This window comes from Sarcophilus harrisii, chromosome 5 (assembly GCF_902635505.1).
Source record: "Sarcophilus harrisii chromosome 5, mSarHar1.11, whole genome shotgun sequence".
Classification (NCBI taxonomy): domain Eukaryota; kingdom Metazoa; phylum Chordata; class Mammalia; order Dasyuromorphia; family Dasyuridae; genus Sarcophilus; species Sarcophilus harrisii.
In genome coordinates this window covers 191707208-191729165 of record NC_045430.1, presented here as the reverse complement: position 1 = coordinate 191729165, position 21958 = coordinate 191707208, and the positions used below count along the sequence as shown (strand labels likewise).

The 21958-nt window shown below is 40.2% G+C and overlaps 1 protein-coding gene across 1 annotated transcript; it reads left to right on the top strand.

Annotated features, from left to right (window-relative positions):
• Positions 1–344: 344 nt before the first annotated feature.
• On the top strand, positions 345–21449 carry LOC100914398 (transient receptor potential cation channel subfamily V member 5). Its single transcript, XM_031939244.1, has 15 exons — positions 345–598; positions 3556–3653; positions 3826–3948; positions 4527–4658; positions 5029–5127; positions 5533–5708; positions 6063–6209; positions 8577–8789; positions 13145–13231; positions 14016–14092; positions 14356–14521; positions 14759–14825; positions 15425–15693; positions 19096–19202; positions 20194–21449. Exons 1-15 carry the CDS (start codon positions 471–473, stop codon positions 20495–20497), a joined length of 2193 nt encoding a protein of 730 aa, XP_031795104.1. The 5' UTR covers positions 345–470; the 3' UTR covers positions 20498–21449.
• Positions 21450–21958: the final 509 nt, after the last annotated feature.

Here is a 21958-nt window from a genome sequence, read left to right as displayed (position 1 = left end):
GCAAAGGGGATGAGATGGGAGTGAAGATGATATGACGCAAGGGGTAGTTGGGTCAAATACTTCTGATGGGCCCTTCCCCTAGAGCCCTTTTCTTAGTCTTGTCTGCCTTTCCTATGGCCTGTCTCTCACAACCCTTGACTAGGTCTGTCCCTCCCCATTATTACCCTCCCCCTATCCCATTCTTCCTATCCTAGCCTGGGTCCCACGGTCAGTACACCTGATCCCCTCCCTCTCCCTCCACAATTGCCTCAGGTATAGGGCTGGGTTCTGGGCACTGGGGGCTCAGCCCTATAAAGAGCTCTAGCTCCTCCCTCCTCCTCTCCCCTGCTGTACAGCTGCAAGTTTCCTGAACTCATCCCATACAGGCTCCTGACCCTGTCCTGGGACCAGAAGCTCTGGTCCCCTCAGAGCCTCCTAGTCAATTCTCCCTAGGACATTCCTTCAAACGTTTGGTCCTGAGTGGAAGGAAGATGGGGGGTTCTTCATTCAAGATGAGGGGAACTTGGACTCACCTTAGGGAGATTCTCAGAACCTGGATGCTTAGGGAGCAGGTATGGACCCAGAGCCTGGATGAAGCTAACATGCTGCAGCAGAAGAGGTAAGATCCCCGGTGGTTTAGTCCTCCTGTCAATCCCAACATCCCTGCTACTGCCTCAGCAGAGAAATCGGCTTCCTCCTCTTCACTGCTCCTGCCCTGACCTCCCACCCCTCGGGTTTGGCTGGTTCACTCCCCTCCTGCATTACCTGGAGTAGGAGAGGAGCTGCCTCCTGAGACAAGATTTCAGGTGTTTGCTCAGCTCTTAGGACTGCATTGGGGAGGGTTTTGAGTTCCAGACAGAGCACAGGGCAGTGACCAGGGTGGCCATTCTGATAGCCTTCTTTGAAGTAAGGACTGAGGGGGATCTAAGTGGGCCAGGCTGGGGAAAAAAAGGAAAAGAGAGGGGGACAGGGTGTCTTGGAGGAGGCTATGCAACAAGTTCGGTGGCAGGGAGGAGGGCAATGGTATGTGTGGGATTGAGCAAGGGAGTGTGTGTGAAAGGGAGAAAACAAATTGTTTCAAGGTCCAGAGTTGACCCTAGTTTGTCAATCTGTCTCCAGTGGACTGGGGGCTAGTAAAGCCACAGATTTTCTAGTCATTTAATGTTAATCTGTAATGCAAAAGATCAATAAAGAGTCAGTGATTTGAGATTTCAGGATAATATTAAACTAGGCTTTCATTGTCTGAGTTTTATTTGTTTCTAAAGGGATTATAGTAGCCTCTTGAATTTAGGCGTGCCTTGTGATACAGGGAGTTAGACAAATCTGACTTGGGAGGTTCCAGCCCACTGCCAGGGATTGGACCTTTCCGTTCAGGCTCAGTTCTGAGAATGAAACTAAGAGCTCTAGCTTGGCTTTATGTCTGTTCAGATCTCATGGTGCTCTCAAATTGGAAGATGGAGAAACTGAGCTTCCAGGTTAGGGACTAGCCACCAGCAGGATTGTGGCTAAGGACTAAAGGGCTCCTTATTTCTAACCTAGGCTGTCAGGTAAAGAAGGAAGAGCCTGAACTGCTGAATCACAAAATTAGGAATGGGGGAAGGCATGAGGTGAGTGTTTTTTTTAGCGGAAGAAGCAAAGTCCCATGATCCTCTCTTCTGGATATCTGATCTCTGAGCCTCAATTTCCAGATATCCGGAGTCTCTCCAAGGCAGGTCTTGAGCCCTGAACTGTTGACTTTGAAAATGCCCTTTCCTCCTGGAAGCTGGCAAGCAGCAGCCACCTCATGCTGTGTGGTCACCTAAGTGCTCCTCCTGCTGCCAGAGCCAGTGTTTGTCTTTGCAGCCCACCACTGTCTCACCTCATCGGATGGGGCAAGCTGTGGTCTTGTCTTGTTTGTCTCAAGTCAAGGCTGAGAGAGAAACAAACAAGATTAAAAAGCACAGACTGGGAGAGAAGAGCTCCCTTATAACCACAACCGGCTCTCCCTGTCAGCAGCCCAGAGCTAGCCCCTAGAATTTAGGAAGGGAGTAGAAAAAGAGACAAGGGAGGATAAAAAAATTCCTGCTCTCAAGATATAAAAAATCCTTGAAGGAAGGAGAGAGACTGGAGTCCGGGAGAAACAGAGCTGGGTGAATAGTTACTCATTCAATCTTAATTTTTATTTTTAAAGACAAAAAAATTCTCAGTGACAACTGCTTGGAATGTAGTTCAGATTCTTTGTAAATAGCCTGAGGGAACATTGTGAAGTTAAGTGACTTATTCAGGGTCCCAGTATCAGGTAAAGCTGCTTCACTGTCCACCAGACAGCACTGCTTATGATTTAATAATAATGTTAATAATAAATAATTATAATAGTTACGACTCTAAAGGGTATGGGCCAAATGACTGGTTTGAAGAATATTTGGGCTTGCTCGCTGTACATGTTCACACTCCTGGGTTCTCATTGTCCAGTTACCTGTCACAATCATATAATGGTCTGTGGCAGATTGCAGAGTCATAGGTTCCTAGATATAAAGGCAGAAAGGCACCTAGAGGCCACCCAATCCAACTCCAATTCCGTAGATAAGAAAACTGAGATCTAATGAGGTGAAATGACTTATTTTTCCCAAGGGTAATAGAATCCAAGGCAGGATTTGAACCCAGGTTCTCTGTTGTTGCTTCCAACTCTTTGTGATCCCTTGGTTTTCTTGGCAAAGATACTGGTTTCTAGCTCCACCCAAAAGTTTTTGAGAATCTCATCCTCATCAGTCCTCCCAATTGCTATGTTTTTATAGGTTTGTAGATACTCAGGTTTAGAAAGAAGCTCAGAGGTTATTTAGTCTAACCTGGAGCTTGAATCTCTCCAGGCTTGGCAATTAGGGTTACTCTGCAGCAGCATTCTTCTACATAATTTTGCAAAACATACTGCATGATAGACAAAAGGCTTCTCTAGCCTCATAAGAACCTAACATGTAGACCTTTACTCCCCAGCCTTCAACTCACCCCTACTCGAAGACCACCTTTTTCTGAAAGTACTTCTCCTTTGTAGTTCTGAAGCACTTAATTTACTTTTCCTTTATCTTCATATTTAGAAAGTTTCAATCTAAAATACAAACTGCATTCTCATTCTTAAAGTAAAAACATTTCAGGCTTTTCCTGTCTACTTTGGTGACACCCTGCTTCAGGAGACTACTTTAGAGGTCCTTTCCAAAGAATGAGATTATATTAATTTAGCTAGTTCAGTAATAAATAAATGAATGAAAAACAAAATTTAAAGAAAAAATAAAACAAATAAAAAACAACAACTTACTTACATTGACTATATAACTTCTCACAGAAACAGTCTCTGGGTATACATGGGCACATATATGTGTATGCATGTAAATGTATGGAAATGATTTACATCTTTCTATTCAGTCACCTCTTTCTATCTTTAACTGTCTGTTTCTCTTTCTCTGTCTCTCCATTTATCTCTCCAACTTGCTACATCTGTCTGTCTGTCTGATTATCTTTTTCTTGATGGTTCAACTTCCCTGTTTCTCTCTGCCTGTCTCATTCCTTCCCTTCTTCCCCTTTTTGAAATCTCTCTTGCCTCAGGATCTGGGAGTCTCCCCTACTTAAGGCAGCCAAGGAGAATGATCTCTGCACCCTCAAGAAGTTGGTTGTGGATGGTCCCTGTGATATTCATCAAAGAGGTGGGCTAGACGAAGGATGAAAAGGGGGCAGAAGAAATGGTTTTATTTGTTTATTTATTTTGCCTTGAGCTTTACAACCTTGTATACTCCTCCTAGTGACCCCACCCTGACAGCATGGGACCCTTCTCTAGGATATGTTTGACCTTCCTGTCTCTCCCCCACCTAACCCCAGGGGCCCTGGGGGAGACAGCACTACATATTGCTTCCCTTTATGACAACCTGGAGGCAGCCAAGTTGCTGATGGAAGTTGCTCCTGAACTGGTGAATGAGCCAATGACCTCTGAGCTGTATGCAGGTAAGAAGAAGGGGCGGAGCAAAAGAAACCTGTGAGGAGGGACTAGAAAGCTATGGGGAGAGAATGGGGGATTTATAAGGTGCATGGTGTTGACAGAAATTTAGACTTGTCCCTAAAAAACACCTCTGATGACTGGAATTGTTAGGAGAAGTGAAATACAGAAGTAGGAAGGACCCTGAGAATTGGAATCAGCCTTATGATTGTGGTGATTTCATGGTTTGCCTCTCACTGCTTTCATCTCCAGCTATCAGTTATCTTCCATTCCCTTCAGTCATTGTGGCTACATGTTGATGAGAGGCTGGGATAGGTCATGATTACATCCTCTTGGATCTCTCCCAAAGCTAATTCTATCTATGACACAAGACGAAGAGATCTCATAGGTCAGAAATCAAGATAAGATAGTCGGTCTCTTAAAGGTTTCCAGAGGTAGGGATAGATTGTCCTCGTGACTAAAAGTGTCCCATATTACGTCTGAAAGTATCTCAGAGTAGAAATGGCCATTCATAGGAGTATCTTACTAGGAGGACAGTTCCATGGAGAGTCTCTCTTAAGGCTGATGAAATCTTTTTGTTACTCAGGCCAAACAGCACTTCATATGGCTATTGTGAACCAAAATACAAACTTGGTGAGGGCCCTGCTGGCCCGTGGAGCCAATATTTCTGCCCGAGTTACTGGAAGAGCCTTTCGTCAAAATAAACTCTTCTATTTTGGTAAGAGTCACAGCTAATGAAAGGAGGAAATCGAGGGAGTTGTAAAATGTGGAAGATATATTGGAGAAGAGGAAAATATGCTCATTATCCTTTTTTTCATAATCATTCTCTCCAGAGCCTAAGCTACATGACTGAAGAGTCCCTTTCTATCATATCGAATATAACCTCTGCCTTTCATTCTTCCTTTCCATACTACACCTTTGACTTCCATCGAATCCATTCCCTTATCAGGAGCTATGCACAGAGCAACAAACAGATATATAGAAAGGAGGCTCAAACTGGCCCCAAACAGTTAGATACTTCTATTCATACCCATTCCCCTATCCCTGGTTGGACTAACAGCTTTATCATCTTTTTCCCTCCATCTTAGGAGAGCACCCTTTGTCCTTTGCTGCTTGTGTGGGCAATGAGGAGATCGTCCGCCTACTTATTGAGTTTGGAGCCAACATCAGAGCCCAGGATCACTTGGGTAAGAGGTGCAGGTAGAAAATAAAAGCTGTGGGGAAAGCCTATAGCTGGGGAAAGTATCTGTAGAGAACCACGGAACCCATTTATTAGCATTTAATTCAGTGTCTGTAGGGACATAATAAATGCTTCCTTCACCTAACTGCTGAGGAGCTACAGTGGATTTGGCATGAAAGGCTGGATGGGTTAAAAAAACTTTAGGGATGCCATGCTGTAAAGGGCATTTAGGCAACTCTCTGGTTCTACCAATCATGAAACTGAGGAAGAGAAACTTAAAGTGACTTTTCAGGGCCACGTGTATGGTGAAAGAGCTGGACTTGATGAAGCAGGTTTCCCAACAATTCTGATTGTGAATCCACTTTTCTCCCACAGCAGTGATTTTCCTAATGCTCCATATCTTCCCCACCAGGAAACACAGTGCTGCACATCCTAGTCCTGCAACCTGGCAAAAATTTTGCCTGCCAGATGTACAATGTATTGCTATCCTATGATGGCCAAGGAAGTCATCTACAGCCACTTGAGCTCATCTCTAACCACCAGGGCCTCACTCCTTTCAAGTTAGCTGGTGTAGAAGGCAATACTGTGGTGAGAAATAGGAATTCATCCCTAAATCTTGACCCTCACAAATGACTTTTCTCCTCAAACTGCTGTCTACTTTATTCCTAACCTTTTAATGAAACACTAGTAACTTGAGGGTCACAAATCAGGGGGTCTGTCACAAACAAACCACTGTCTTTCCATCCCTTGCTCTCCTTTGATCTTTCAGAGATCTAGAGGAAATCTCTGTAGGGAAAAGGAAAGGAATCTAAGATTTCTGTGTGAGTAAGAGTTCTTTTACTCCCAGATTTCACTCCCACTGTCTTCCAAATGGCTCTTGATGTACTGTCCCTTCTGCTTTTTCTCCAAATATGACCTTCATGCTATCCCTCCCCTTATAAGATGTTTAACCATCTGATGCAAAAGCGCAAATATATCCAATGGACACATGGCCCATTGACCTCCACGTTGTATGATCTCACGGACATTGATTCCTGGGGAGATGAATTATCCTTCCTGGAGCTTATTGTTTCCACCAAGAACCGTCAGGTAAGGGTTCAAATGTATGAGAATTGATGAATTGATGAATAATTGGTTGTAAAAATTGAGAGAGAAAGAAGAAGCAAAGACCACTGAAAGGTTGGAATCTGGATCACTGGTAATGTTGTTTACAGAGATAGGAAAGGCAGAAGAGTAGGCTTTGGGGATTGTGGGGAAGAAGAAATGATGAGTTCAATCTTGGATATGCTAAATTTGAAACATTTAGGTGAAGATGTTAAATAGGCAGCTGGAACACTAAATCTGTAATTCAGCAAATTGAAAATGGATTTGGAAATTCTCCAAAAGGAAATGACAGTTGTCGACTATTACTAATAATATTAGCAATTATTAAGGGAGACAGTAGCCAAGGACCAAACACCTACATTGAGGATGAAAAAAGAAAAATAAAAACCTCTCAAGGAACTAGAGATAAATCTGTAAAAGAAATAAGAGGAAATTATGACACATCAAACAAATCATGGAAGAAAAGTACTTGGGAAAGGAAAAGTGAAAAAATGGCAAATGGCATCAAATACTTCATGGAGGAGAGAACTCAAAAAAGGTGATGGAATTTGCCAATTAAGTGGGTCCATTGGCAGTCACTGAACTAGTAGTTTCAAATGAATGAGTGGTGGGGTGAGAAGTCAGACTGCAAGTATTTGAAGAGTGAATGAGAGGAGGGCAGACTTTTTGTAACATTTGACTACAAAAATATTCTTTTCTTTCAAAATATATTCTTTTACAAAAATAAATAAAGAGATGGGAAGGAGCTTGAAGGAATAAATAGATGTTGTTACTGATAACATATTAGGACAGAGAAACTGTAATTAGAAATTATTTTAATACAGGTAAAAGTGAAAGAGGAATTAGAGGTGATGGAGCTGAGGGTCCTGGAGAGAGTAGGTAATTGATAGAACAAGACAGGAGAGAAAACTGAAGGGCCAGGATTGGATGAGATGGGATTTGTGGCTCTTAGAAAAGAGAGAAGCTCTTAAAGGAGGATCTTAGTTAAATAGAAGGATGTAATTATCCTTTTTGATAATTCTTGATGAGTAGAATGGAGGTATATTAAACACTGAAGGAGCATGAAAAATATTTGATGTTAGACGATAAAAGAAATGTAATAGTGAATCAACTAGAAATATATAGAGATATTGTCTAAGAGGCTTCACTGAAGTTAAATAACATAAATTTGTGGAAGATTTCATGCATTTATAACATCTATAACAATTGCTAGCTGTGGGTAGGGAAATAAAAAATTGGGTCTTGTAACCTACCCAGGATTGGGGTAAGCATGATAGAAATTCAAAACAGAGAAGGACTCCTAAGGTGCTGACCAGAATATTTGGAAAGAGTGTGGTCCATCCTGGGTCATAAGGCAAGTTAAACTGGGAAGGGATTGATAGACTGAAAGAATAGGAGAAGTTGAGGCAGTAAGACTTGGTACAAGAGAATAATTTTCAGATAACCTTTCAAAAGGTGCAAGAATGTGAGAATTGAAGGATAGAATGCTAGAATAAGAGAAAAAGATCTCGAGTCCCATTTCTCTTAAATGTGAATGAAAAAGTCCAAGGTATGATGGTGATTATAGATGTCTAAAGTGGAATGGCAATGAAGACCATGAGAGTTAAAAACATTTTAAAAAAGAAGCCCAAGTGCTATAGAAATCATCACCATGCATCATCAAGGGTGGTGAGAAACCTCAAGAAGTTCAGTGGATGATCAGTAAAATGATGTTGGGAGCATAGTGTAAGTTGACACGGTTGTTTGTGTGAAGTCCACAATCTGCTTACACTATCCTCCCCACATCCTCATCCCTTCATGGTATTTTCTCCCCTTCCTTGATTCTGTAGCCTGTGATTTAACACTGTGCTCTATATACCAGGTGGTGTGGTGAATAGAACATTGAATCAGGAATCAGGGCATCCTGAGTTCAGATCCTCCTTCAGACACTTAGTAGCTGAAGGACCCTGGCTAATTGTCATAAAACTTAGTTTCTTCACCTATAAAATAGGGTTGTTGAGAGAACCACATGAAATAAATATGTAAAACACTTTGCAAATCTTAAATTGTCCTATAAATGGGATTTTATTATTGTTATTATTATCCTTTCTGTGATTTTGCTAATTGAGTTGACATGAGAATATTTATAAAGCAATACATCAGTGAATGTAAATGAATAAGGTGAAAACTGAGTACATATTTATGTGTGAAGGAAATGAAATAAAGGAGAAGAAAACATTGGAGAAAGAGTCCTAAAAGAAAAAAACTTTTGAGTAGGGTTTGGCAAGAACAAGCCTTATCCATAATGCTCTGTTGTTAAGTATCCTCCCCCATCTAGAGTTGAATCAGTGGCCATCTGCTCCTTCTCTCCAGGCCCGCCAGATCCTAGACCAGACTCCTGTGAAGGAACTGGTGAACCTTAAGTGGAACAGGTTTGGGAGGCCATACTTCTACATTCTGGGTGCCATCTATGTTCTCTACATGATTTGTTTCACCATGTGCTGTGTCTACCGTCCTCTCAAGCCTCGAAACGACAACCAAACCAGTTCGCGAGACATAAATCTCTTCAGAGAAAAATGTCTTCAGGTACCTGTCCCTGGGAGAGGAATGAAGAGATGAGCAAAGAAGGTTGGGACTAGAGATAAAAAAAATGAAGTGGCCCAAAAAGTTAGGTCCAATATTCATTCCTCTGTTCCATCTGCCTTCCCATTGGGCTCTAGGTATTCTGTGCTAACAAGTCACCCTTTTTTAAACAATAGTCCAGATTACCCATATCAATAGATGTGAGTTAGGGAATGATCTAAGTCTAATAGGTAATAGAGGCTCAGGGCTCACTTCTGACAATAATTCCAAAATAGCAAAAGAAAGAGGAATTGGAGGTGATGAAAAGGAAGATCCTAGAGAGAGGGGATAATTAATGGAATTAAGCCAGAGAAAAATTGGAGGGTCAGGATTGGATAAGATCAAATGGGATTTGTGATTCTTAAGAATTTGTTAAGGGATAGCTTTAGTTAAATAGAAGGATAACTAGCTTAATACATTTGAGGGAGAAAGATTTCTGGAAGAAAGAATTTTTGAGTATATTTCTGTCTGATAGTCCCAGATCGATTATTCTGATATTTCTGAAAGTCTTTATTTTCACATCCTCACCAGCTTCACAACCAAGAACTACTGACATTGAAACATGGTAGTCATGGAAGTAGAAGGGACTTCTGGTCCATTCTACAGATCATCTTACAGATGGAAACAAAAACAAAAACATGTTGATGTATTTCTTCAGTGGATAGAAGACTGCGCCTGGAGGCAGTAGCATCTAAGTTCAAATCCAGCCTCAGACATTTTCTGGCTCTGTGTGTCTTCTGATCCTAATCACTTAACTTCCGTGAGCCTCAGTTTCTTCACCTGTTCTATGAAGTGCTATCATAATAGCACCTACTTGTTGTTTGGGAAGATCAAATGAGGTAGTATTTATAAAGAGCTTAGGATAGTCCCTGGCACATAAGAGGCACTTAATAAAAGGATTGTTCCCTTCCCTTTGTTCTGTCCTATAGTGAGGGTGTGGTAATGGTTCTGAAGCCACAATACTAAGGTCTGAGTCCAATTATTATCCACCCATCCCACCTAGAATAAATCACTTAGTTCCCCCAAAACTTTGATGTTCTTTTCTTGGAGATAGGAGTAATAGTAATGAAATTTAATAGGACTTTTGGCAAGATCTTATGAGATAATAGATATGAAAACACTTATGGTTCCAAATTGCTATGCAAAATATAATAAACTTGTATGCTCTTGGGATGCTTTAGCTTAGTGTCTGTGACCCCATTTGGGTTTTTCTGGCAAAGATCTTGAAGGAGTTTACTATTTTCTTCAGCTCATTTCACAAATAAGGGAAAATGAGGCAAAACAGGTTAAATAACTTGCCTAGAGTCACATAGCTAGTAAGTGTCTGAGGCTGAACTTGAACTCAGGAAGATAAGTTTTCCTAATTACACACCCACTATTCCATCTATTGCACCACTTACCTGTTCTACATATATGTTCACACACACTTTAAGGAGAATGAATCCTTTGTGATGTCAGAAGGGAACTCTGTTGTTTCAAGGGAGGGAGATTCTGTTTAGACATGCTTGAATATACTTCTGATGTGTCTAGTCAACACAAAGATACCCTATTATCTTTCATTCATTCCTGCATGTACTGTCAACATGAGCTCAATGGCAATAACTTTTCACCTGTCAGACCACCTGTCATTGTGGGGGACTCCTGTGGATAGAAATTTGGATACAATGACCTTTAAAGCCCCTTGCAATACTAAGATTCTATGGTTCTGTGATTTTATGTCCTCCCTACATAGGAATCTTCGAGAAAAAGAGAATGAGATGGAATGGAAGAGACAGAGAGAATAAAAGTGTTAGCTAGATTGAAACAATTGGTAATGTCTGTTTAAGAACATGTGATATGTCCCTTCCCAATGATCATAGGCCTGATATCTCATGCTGGTGTTTGAGTGTATGCTAAGTGATTATAGCTAATTTTTAAAGGTGTGTCAATGGTTAAAAAAAAAAAGAGATTCCTTCCAAAAAGAGAACATAGATTCTTTGTAGATACTTTAAGTACTGAAAGAACTATGAATCAAAAGTAGTTACATATACATTGATAGGAAAATCATGGAGAAACTTGTTTTCACATATTCAAAATAATTTATCAGCTTTGTGTCTCTATAATTATTTATCTAGATAACTATAGTTGCTATTATTTCTTATTTACCTCAGATTCACACTCAAGTAGCTTTGATTACTTTTCAGGAAGGCTAGCCTGAGAGCAAATGGTTTATTATATGAGAGAACAACGACTGAAGCTGTCACAAGACAGCTCCCCAAGTAGAGACACTAGAGGAATAGATGGTTAAGGAGAAGGGGTGCTGAAAATGGAGAGATTAGGAGATGAAGTTGCTGGACTGATATATGGAACAAGTTGAATGAAGGCATAGGGAAGAGTTTATGTCTTTGTGCTGAATGTTCTCCATCTTTCTATATTTTTAGATTTCTTGGGAGAATATGTTCTGGTTTTGGTGTATAAATAGCTCTGGACAAAGACCTGATTCCTGAGAAAGTGACACAATCTTTCAGTGGATCTCATCTCATTATTTTTTGGTCTTTGGGAAACAGGGCTGACTATTACCACACATATTTCCTTAACAAAAACATCTGGAACTATCTATATGGATCCCCTTCTTTTCCTCTGTTCTAAAAAGGAATAATTAGAATTCCAAATGGACTCTTTGTTTTTCTCCTTCTCTACACCTTCCCTTCCAAGACCCTCCCCTAAACTTCTTTATTCTCTAGCCTTCATCTGTTCCTCCTTTCTCTCAGGGATGAATAAAAGCCTGCAAGTCAGGCAGAATCAAGGGAAGACAAAAAGAGATTTAATGGTAACATTTTTTTTTTTTAATAGCCTTTTATTTACAGGTTATATGTATGGGTAACTTGCCAAATCTCTTGTTCCAATTTTTCCCCTCCTTCCCTCCACCCCCTCCCCCAGATGGCAAGATGACCAGTAGATGTTAAATATATTAAAATATAAATTAGATAATGGTAACATTCTTAAAGGCTGTGGGGCTCTTTTTTATTGCTATGACTTCAGGAAAACAGTTTTTCCTTTATTATATACAACCTCCTCTGGCTTTCTCCTTTGGTAAACAAGTTAATATGACAGTGATTTTTAAGTTAGTTGCCTTTGAGTCCTAGGGAATTAAATCCTTTATGAGGTTGAAGACATATATATATATATATGTATATGTAACACTTCATTAAAGACATAAAGGTGGTAACTCTAGGTAGTTTCTGAGGCTTCCATTTGATTCGAGATATCTCTATCTTAGATACCAAAGTCCATTCCATCTATTTCAGGGTTTAAATTTATACTTTTTCTGACATATGATAAGTCTGCATTATCTTTTTAGTCTTTTTATATGTTTACTTCATTCAGGAAGAAATGGCAGCCTGTATCTCCAGGATCTCCAAGTTTTTCATAGTATCCTAGAATGTCAGAGTTGGGAGAGACTTCAGATGTCATCTACCATAACCCCAACCCAAAACATAAATAAATGCTTTCTGCTTTTTTTTCTGCAGCATCTTTGAGAAGTAGTTATTTAACAATCTGGTTTTGGCAGGAGGAAAGGCAAGGCCATTTCTTATAAAAATGGCAAAGTATTCAGGAACCCTATTCAAAATTCAAAGTCTTTTTATATTTATATTTATTATCACTCTAAGTAATGAATTACTAATTCTTCCAGAGTTAGTTAAAGAGACCAGGAACAGTTTTCTTCCTCGTTAAAAATCATTTGATCTTCTCCTAAGTGACCTACTTACCACTACTACCCAATGCATTCCCAATCCCAGGTCTAAAAGCACTCCTGTTCATTTTTTCCCCTGGACTCCGCTTTGTCCCTTCACTATACTAGGAGTCAGACTCCAACTCATGCATCGTATGACTTGAGGTCCCTTCCTCACCTAGGATTAGCTTGTATTCTCTCTTGGGACTCACTCAGAGAGAAAACTGAGATCCTCACCTTCTCATCCAAGCCCTAAGAAGCTTTGTTTGTGTATGACCAGTGTTTATAGTTTGTGGTTCACAGTTGGCATGTGGTTAGGATGGTCTCTGCTCATAACAGGATCATGGATGCTCAAACCTATTTGAATGTAAAAAAAAAAAATAATAATGATAACGAACTTGGTTAGCAATAGCTTAGTCATTATCTTTAAACACTTGCTTACATAAAATATATAGCATATAAAATCTTTCCCACAAAGATAATCAAATAGGCATAAAAAATTAAGGATGGTTGGGAGAGGTTCTGGGTTAGTATGCTGTAATTCTTCATCACAGAAAGAGATCACTTCCCACTCTGCATCCAACTTTTAACCCTGATTTCCCTGCAGGAATCCTATGTGACTTCTGAGGATTATATTCGGCTGATTGGGGAGCTGGTGTCTGTCATTGGTGCTGTGGCCATTTTACTTTCAGAGGTAGGTTGTTGGCAAAGGATGGCTTAGCTCCTCAGATAAAAGGATCATAGTTGGGCCAGGTCTCCTACAATGAGCCCCAGGAGTCCTGTAGGGCTTCCTTGTGCTCTATCCCAATTTCTGATTCATTATGATCATTTTTCCCCCAGGCAGAAGAAGTAGGGGATGAGGACAAAGCAGCACCAAATATTAAGTGAGGGCAAGGAAAGGGTAGGACTTGCCCTTTTCTTTATTGAACTTTATTGAGCTCCTTCCATGGAGATATACTAGCTAGAAGGTGAGATTTTAGGGCATCACCGCAGGATCATATCTAGAAGCACTAAAAGGTTGTCCTAACCACTTGTTCTGGACAAGTGACGGCACTAATGTCAGGAGAGCCAGATTTCAGCCCCCAGTAGCAGAGGATTTGCTATAGGACTGAATGTGCAGATTCCAAGGAAAGGTGAATCTGAGAAAATTTCCTACAACTCCCACCCTTCTTCACATCCATTATTTTGATTCTTGGGAATCAGAGTTCTTGGTCCTCTTTTGATTCCTTTTTTCATTTTCTGCCTCTAAGTAGCGTTCCTGTTTTTTTCTTGGATTCCTTCCCTGACAGTGGAAGCAAAGTTAGATTCTAAGCAGACAGACATAAGAGCTCTCTCCAGTACACTGAGGCTTATTCAGAAAATAAGCTATAGGAAGTGGGAGGGAGAGAAGAAGGGAAAACTGGCAGAAGCCCTCCACTGGAATTGTGGAAACCTTAAAGCAACTGTCCCTTTTGCTATGATCAATACCTTTTCCTCAGATTCCCGACATCTTCAGAGTTGGGTTTGCTCGATACTTTGGACGCACCATCCTTGGGGGACCTTTCCACGTCATCATGTGAGTCCCTTCTCTCTCCTTCCCTCCCTCGCTTGGAATCCCATCAGGCTAATGGTGCTGTATTCTTGGTCTCAGTTAGCCTCCAATTTGAGGAATTCCATCGCTAGAGAATTTATGTGTCATACTGAGGCTACCCGGGTGCCCAAATTTGAATGTATGAGTGTGTGAGTCTGTGTGAACAGTGGGAGTCTCATACAAACTGCACAGCCTATCAGTCAGCCCTTCACACGTGCTCCATGTTTTTCTTCCTCCTTTTCCCCAAGTATCATCTATGCCGGCTTGGTGCTGGTAACCATGGTGATGCGGCTTACCAGCACATCCGGAGAGGTGGTACCCATGTCTTTTGCCCTGGTGCTTGGCTGGTGCAATGTGATGTACTTTGCCCGAGGATTCCAGATGCTGGGCCCCTTCACCATCATGATCCAGAAGGTCGGTCAGTGTTTCCCCGTCCAAGTTCTGGTATGGACTGCCTCTCCTTGCTTAAACCATTCCAAAGAAGCTGAGCAAGCCAGTGGAGGAGATTAGAAGACAGGGGATGTTAAACAAGCTAAATTATTCTGGGGGCTATGGATCTCTAGGGATAAGCTTACTTTGTTGGGAGTGGGGCAGGAAGGAACAACTATTTGGGAACTGACTTAGTCCTTCATGCTCTTCTCCACCTTGCAGATGTTTTTTGGGGATCTATTACGATTTTGCTGGCTGATGGCTGTGGTCATCCTGGGTTTTGCTTCTGGTAATGTCCCTTTCTCCCAACCCACTGATAATTTCTGGTCTGTCCCATTCCATTTTGGTATCTGTAAATACACACTTGTCCCACAAATGCACAAATAAAAATATGAAGTGAACAGAGGAAAGGCATGATACCCAAAAGGACACAATGAATCCAATCATTTATTTATACAACAGTGTCATTTTCACTTCTTCAGTTCCTTAATATGTGACCCTTAGTACCTGGGCAGCTAGGTGGTGCAGTGGATAGAGAACCCACCCTGAAGTCAGGAGGACCTGAGTTCAAATCTGGTCCCAGACACTTAACACTTCCTAGTTAGACACCTTGGGTAAGTCACTTAACTTCAATTCCCTCAGGGAGAAAAAAAAAGAACCCTAGTGCCAAATCATTGTATTGTATCATATCACAAGTCTGGACCATGTCAACCCTAAAATAATGTAGTCATTGGTATCAAATGTGGGGTACCTCATTAGAGTCATGGAAAGTCTCAACATTAACTATCTCTATCATTAGCCATTAGCCATAGGGAGTATGCTAACCCCAGGCCTGTGATTATTATGGTAACCATCTTCTTCCCCACCCTTTTCCCTTGGGTGGAGCAGCGTTTTATATCATCTTTCAGACGGAGAATCCAAACGATCTGGGCCAATTCTTCAATTATCCTATGTCATTATTCACCACCTTTGAGCTCTTCCTTACAATTATTGATGGTCCTGCCAACTATGATGTGGATCTGCCCTTCATGTACAGTGTGGTCTACTTTGCCTTTGCCATCATCGCTGCCCTTCTGATGCTCAACCTCTTCATTGCTATGATGGGAGATACTCACTGGCGGGTGGCTCATGAGCGGGATGAGCTCTGGAGAGCCCAGGTGAGTCCCCTCAGGGTAAATCATAACAGCAAGAAGTACTTGGTTGATGGAGAACATTTGAGGGGAGAATGATATCTTATAACTTAGAGATAGCTTAGTCATGGTGGTGATATGTTAAAGGGGCTGTGAAGGACTTGGAGAGAATTTGAAAGTTGATAACCTCTGAGATTATCCCAGATTTGCACTGTATATATCTTGCACAAACAGGCTTTTTTTTCTTTTTAGCTATTTTACTCTGTCATGTTCCCCCACCCCCACAATTTGAATATTGAACTTATTGAGGGTAGGATCTTCATTTTTATCTTTCTTTGCTTTCCCAGTGTTTAGCATAGTTCCTGATACACAGCACAAAATAAATGCTGACTGAATAGGACATATCCGAGGAGGACCTAGATCATATTAGTGGCACTTTAAATCAATTAATAAATAAGTATTCATTAAGGGCCTAGTCCATGTCAGAAACTATTCTAAGTGCTAAGGAAACAAGAAGAAAAATGGAACAGTTTCTACCCTTAATAAAAGCAAACACTTGTATAGTGCTTAATTACTATATATCATTGCTGTGCTGAGCATTTTTCAGTTAAGGATCTTACATTTTAATAGGGGTGATAACATATGTCTGTATATACACAAACATATGCACACATGTATATGTGTGTATGGAAGAGAGAGAGAGGGAGAGAGAAAGAGAAAAAGGAGGACTAGGAATAGGAAGTGAAGAATAAGGAGGAAGAAGAAAAGAAAAAATAGAGGGAGAGGTGAGATTGGAGAGAGGAGGGATGGAGAAAGAGAGAACAGAAAGAAGAGAAACGGAGGGAGGATGAATGAGAAAGAAAAGGGATAAATACAAATAAATGTAAAATAAATGCTAGATCATTTTGGGGAGAAAGCATATTAACAGGGAATCTGTAAAAGGGGGCGTTTTACTATTGGGCTCTCAATATGATTGATTGTTAGTTACTTAGGATTCTGTGTATTATCTTAAGCTGGTTTCTAGATTAACCCAATGTAAGGATCACAAAAGGAATTCCTAAATTCCCATAGCATCTCAAAGCCAGAGTAGGACCAAACCCTTTGAACGCTTTTATATCAAGCAAAATATTTGACACCTCCGTACTGAAAAAGCAATATTACTTATAAAATTTATCAAATAAGCCTAGATTATGTAAGGGGTAAGAAGAAGAAAAAGAAGAGGGTAGGAGGTGAAAAAGAAACAGGGAAAGAGATAAGAGATGGGAGATTAGCATAACTATGCTGCTCTTTTAAAATCTTTTCTTTTCCTGTCCTTGAATTTGTCTTTCTACTAGAAGTATAGAATAGGGTGGAGCAGATATGTATCTGTGTATTTCTCACCATTTTCCCTAAGTCCATATTTGTTTCAATTATAGAATCTTAAAGTTGGAAGTAACCTAAAGAGTAATCTAATCCAACTTCTTTCGTAAAGAAGGAATAATTTTTATAGTCATCCACCTCTGCTTAAATATATCTGCTGATGAATTTGAGCCTTTTTAGTCTGTGACTAGACAGATTTAGTTAGTAGAAAGTTTTTTTTTCCTTATGTGTAGCTAAAATCTACCTCTTTATAACTTGGAACACTCACTTGCTCTATTTCTGTCTCCTGGCGTAAGCCCAAAACAATGCTCTCTCTTCCATAGATAAGCCTTAAAAGTTTTAAAGATCCTAGCTATATTTGTTGTCCTTTTCCATTAGAATATAAGGTATTGAAGGCAGTTACTGTCTCTCTTGCTTTAATTGTATTTGTATTTCTTGTGTTTAATATGGTAATATTATATTTAATATAATAAACACTTGGAAAAATCATTCTATATTCAGGTTGGTGGCACAGTGGATAGAGTGCTAACCTGGAGTCAGGAAGGCTCATTTTCCTCAGGTCTAGCCTCAGATACTTATTAGCCATGCGACCCAGGGCAAATCTTAATTTAATCCTGTTTGCCTTGGTTTCCTCCTATAAAATGAACTGAGAAGGAAATGGTAGATCACTCCGGTATCTTTGTCATGAAAAAGTTCAAATGGAGTCACAAAGAGTTGGGACACCACTGAAATGACACAACAACATTAAAGCTAAATATTCTTGTTTTGTTCAATCATTCCCTGCTGATATTTTACAGAACCCTCACTATACAGATTGCCCTCAACTCTACCAAATAATTCCATCAAGATCTGAACAAAATAATTCAGATGTCATCTGATTAGAAGAGACTGTAGTGAGATTATATGTACTGTTGTATTAGATTAATAAATGACTTTCACTAATACTTTACTTCTATTAATGTAGCCTAAGACTTTATCATCTTTTTTTCATAGGTATATCACACTGTTGACTTTTAGCTACATGGAATCGCCAAATGTTTATCACAACCATAGCCCATAGCAGTCTTCCATTTCTTGTAATCATGCAATTGGATTTTACAGGTCTCTGTTAATCTTATGATTTCAAACTATTGAGAATCTCAAATAAATAAGTATACACACACACATACACACACACACACACACACACACACACACCCCAAAATTAAAAGAACCCATAGTGCTTGATTTGATGTTAAAAGATCCAGATTCAAATGTCATACCTTCCACTTATATGACCTCATTGCCACAGAACCCAGCTGGTTCAGAGGAAAAAATGAATCTTGTGATTCCCTGCCTTACTTAAATCCAATTCACTTGAAAATGATGACATCATCTTCCCAATGTCAAGTATCTCTTCAAGAACAAACAACAGTGGATAAAATAACAAGGTTTGACTAGATGATCTCTAAGGTTCTTTTTTGGTTCTGAATCTATGAACTTATTACCCTAGAAATCATCCTGATCAACTCATAGCCCATATGACAGCTGAGAAAAACAAAGGTTCAGTTTTCTTTCTCTTAAATTTGTTGTCTTTTCCAACTTTTTGATATTTATAAATTTAAAAAAATCTAATCCATTGCTATTGTTGAATAGGACTGTACCAACCTTCTTCTAGATTAACATAGAGACATTAGTCAGTATTTTAATTTAAGATTTAGATGTCCAACCAACTATAAATTCAATAGATAGCATTTCTAACTAGTTCACATTTAATTATTTTATCTATAAGAATTTATTTAAATTCTTTGCTAAAATTAACCTATATTATAATTACATAAATCCCTTCTCTAAGCATACCTAAAAGCATGTAAAATATGGAATGGGTTTTTTATTAGTAGATTTTTATTGAAGTCTAATGATCACCAAATTTTCTTTTAAATAGGTGTGGTTTATTTTCTGTTTCTCCTATTTCTGGATATCCATCTGTATGAAATTTTATTTGTTCCCATTTCATCTCTACTGCTATATTTTGCATGATATTTAATCTATTTTTGATAATTTTCTTCCATCCCCAATTTCCCCACCCAGGTTGTGGCCACCACAGTAATGTTGGAGAGAAAGCTACCACGCTGTCTATGGCCTCGCTCAGGGATCTGTGGGAGAGAATTTGGGCTTGGAAATCGCTGGTTCTTGCGGTGAGGGCGTGTGTATGGTAACCTTATACCCACATAGGGTATGTGAGCATCTTTCCCAAAGGTCTTACCTTCTGACCATCCCACTTCCTTTTATGAGATTTCCTCCTGGGTCCACTAGGGGGAGAAGTCATTCTATAAAGTTGGGGTTCTGAAGTCTTAGGAGGGGGGTGGTTTAGGGATAATGTCTGACTAGTATGTGAGTGAGGACTATGTGAGCAAATCTGTGTATTTACATATCTTTGCAACTGTGTGTACCACTCACTTTCTATTAACTCACATTCCTATTTGATCTAAGGATTTATGGTCCCTAATTAAAATTGAGCACTCAATAATACTCTTCTGGGTTGACTACTGCATCTGTACATCTAGACTCTTTTTTTTTGGTGGGGGTTGCTGAGGCAATTGGGGTTAAGTGACTTGCCCAGGATCACACAGCTAGGAAGTGTTAAGTATCTGAGGTCAGATTTGAACTCAGGTCCTCCTAACTTTGAGGCTGTGCTATAGCTAGTGTGCCACTAGCTGCCCCCACATCTAGACTCTTTTTTTTTTTTTTTTGGTAATTATTATTATTATTACTTTATTTTTTGCTGAGGCAATTGGGGGTTAAATGACTGACTCAGGGTCACACAGCTAGGAAGTGTCAGATGTCTAAGACCAGATTTGAACTCGGGGCCTCCTGACCACATCTAGACTCTTAAAATTGTTTTTCTCTCAATTTCCTAACCTTCCTGTCTTCCACCCTTCTTTCCAGTTCTTTCCAATCTCCTTCCCCCATGATCCCTTTCTTCACTCTTATTTCCAATCTATTTTCCTTTCATTCTAATGGGTATTTTTGCTGCTATTTCTCACTAATCCTAGTCTTCACTCTTACTCATTCTATTTTCCTCCCTATCCTCTTGTACCTCATAGACACTTCTCCTTTGTTTAATCCCTCCACCAGCCTGCTATGCTTTGGTACTTGACTGTAGTCTTTCTATTTATTCCCTTGCAGGGTTGAGGATTTTCAGGATCACAATCCTCTTCGTGTGCTCCGATATGTAGAAGCCCTCAAGTCATCTGACCAAGATGAATCAGAACAAGAACAGCTATCTGAGAAGCTACAATCCAAGAAGAAGTGTAAAACCCTGGGGAAGGTCTCATTAGCAGCCCCAACACCCTCTTTATCCCGAACTACTTCTCAGAGCAGCTCCAGTCACTGGGGCTGGGAAGTTGTTCGCCGAAATACCCTGGGCCATGTGAACCATGGTCTGGATTTGAAAGATGGGGATGAGGAGGAGAAAGTCTACCACGTATGACTCAGACATACTTGACTCTTGACCTTCTGACACTGGAGGAAGAAAAATGTTTATCTTAATGTGACTAATTGTGACTCTCAAGTCACTATTGGAATGTGGGTCATCCAGCCCATTCAATAATTTATCCCACTCTGACAATGTAGAGTGGGGGTCCTTCTGTCCACAAATCCTCATGCCCTAAGCAAAGAAGTAAGGATTGGGTCAAATGCTCTTTAACTCCAAGTCTACCATGTTAGAGGAATGGGGTACTAAAGTTTAGGGTTAGCCATGATGAAGGGAGCTCTGACAATATCTGGGACTCGATCTTCCAGACTTCCTCCCCTTAGCCACTCTGGGGCTCTGATGGAGTATGGAAGCAGAATAAATCAGCTAGACTCCATGGAACTGAGTGTGAGCAGAGCCACGCATAGATCTGCAGCTCTTCTCCACTTCTTTATATTTATCCCTATCCTTATCAAGCACATATGCACTATTTCCTTCTCTAATAGGGCTTCTAACTTATAATGGGGAGGAGTGGTCCCTCTTTTACACTCATTAGCATTTCAGAAGTGTGACTGAGTATTTGTATCTTTGCATAGAATGTGAATCCATAAAAATGTGTAACTGATGTTTATATCCGGTCTTTTCTGATTAGTTTCCTTCTAATTAGCTCATTTCTTGTGGGAGGATAACATTCTCTGTGGACTTTACCTTTGTGGGAAGGCAGGTAGTTTCTACTCTGGTAAAATGGACTAATATACTTTATATCTCATCTTCACTTTCTATTTTGCTTCTTTCTGAAAGCAAAATGCCACTGGCATCATGGGAATATCTTTGGATGCCTTCTACTCCAACAGCCCCTCACTTGCATTTTGATCCATAGCAGGGATTTGGTTCTGAGAATGGAAAGAAAAGAGAACCACACAGAGAAATGGGATTAGGCAGGGAGTCCGGTTATGGTGGAGGGAGTTGGGGCTTTCTTTGCTAAGGAATTCACAATATCTTTAAGGTTTACAAATGGTAGACTATCTCATTTAGTCCTCACAACAAACCTGCCAGATAGGTGGTATATCCCCCATTTTGCAGAAGAGGAAACTGAGATTGAGAGACACTGAATTGTTCTAAATCACATAGCTTGGAAAGTCGCACAGGGATTGTGTGACAGGGTGGAAATGGGGCAGAATGCATTGACTTGCCTTTTCCTACAGCAAAGATGGACTTAATTTGACTGTGGTTCTGGAACGGGAGGAAGGGTTGGAGTTTGAGGGCAGTGGTTTGGTGGCCGGTAAGGAAATAGATGACCCTGGAAATGGAGTGGAATTGAGTGCACTATAGCTGAAGCTCAGCCTTGATATCATTGGGATCACTAAGACATCTCCTCCCTTTGCCCAGGACTACAGGAGGGTGAATCAGGAGTGCTCCAGAGCACTGAATATGCCTTTGACAAGAGTAGGGATGAAAGGTTGGTTTAGAAGTGGAAAA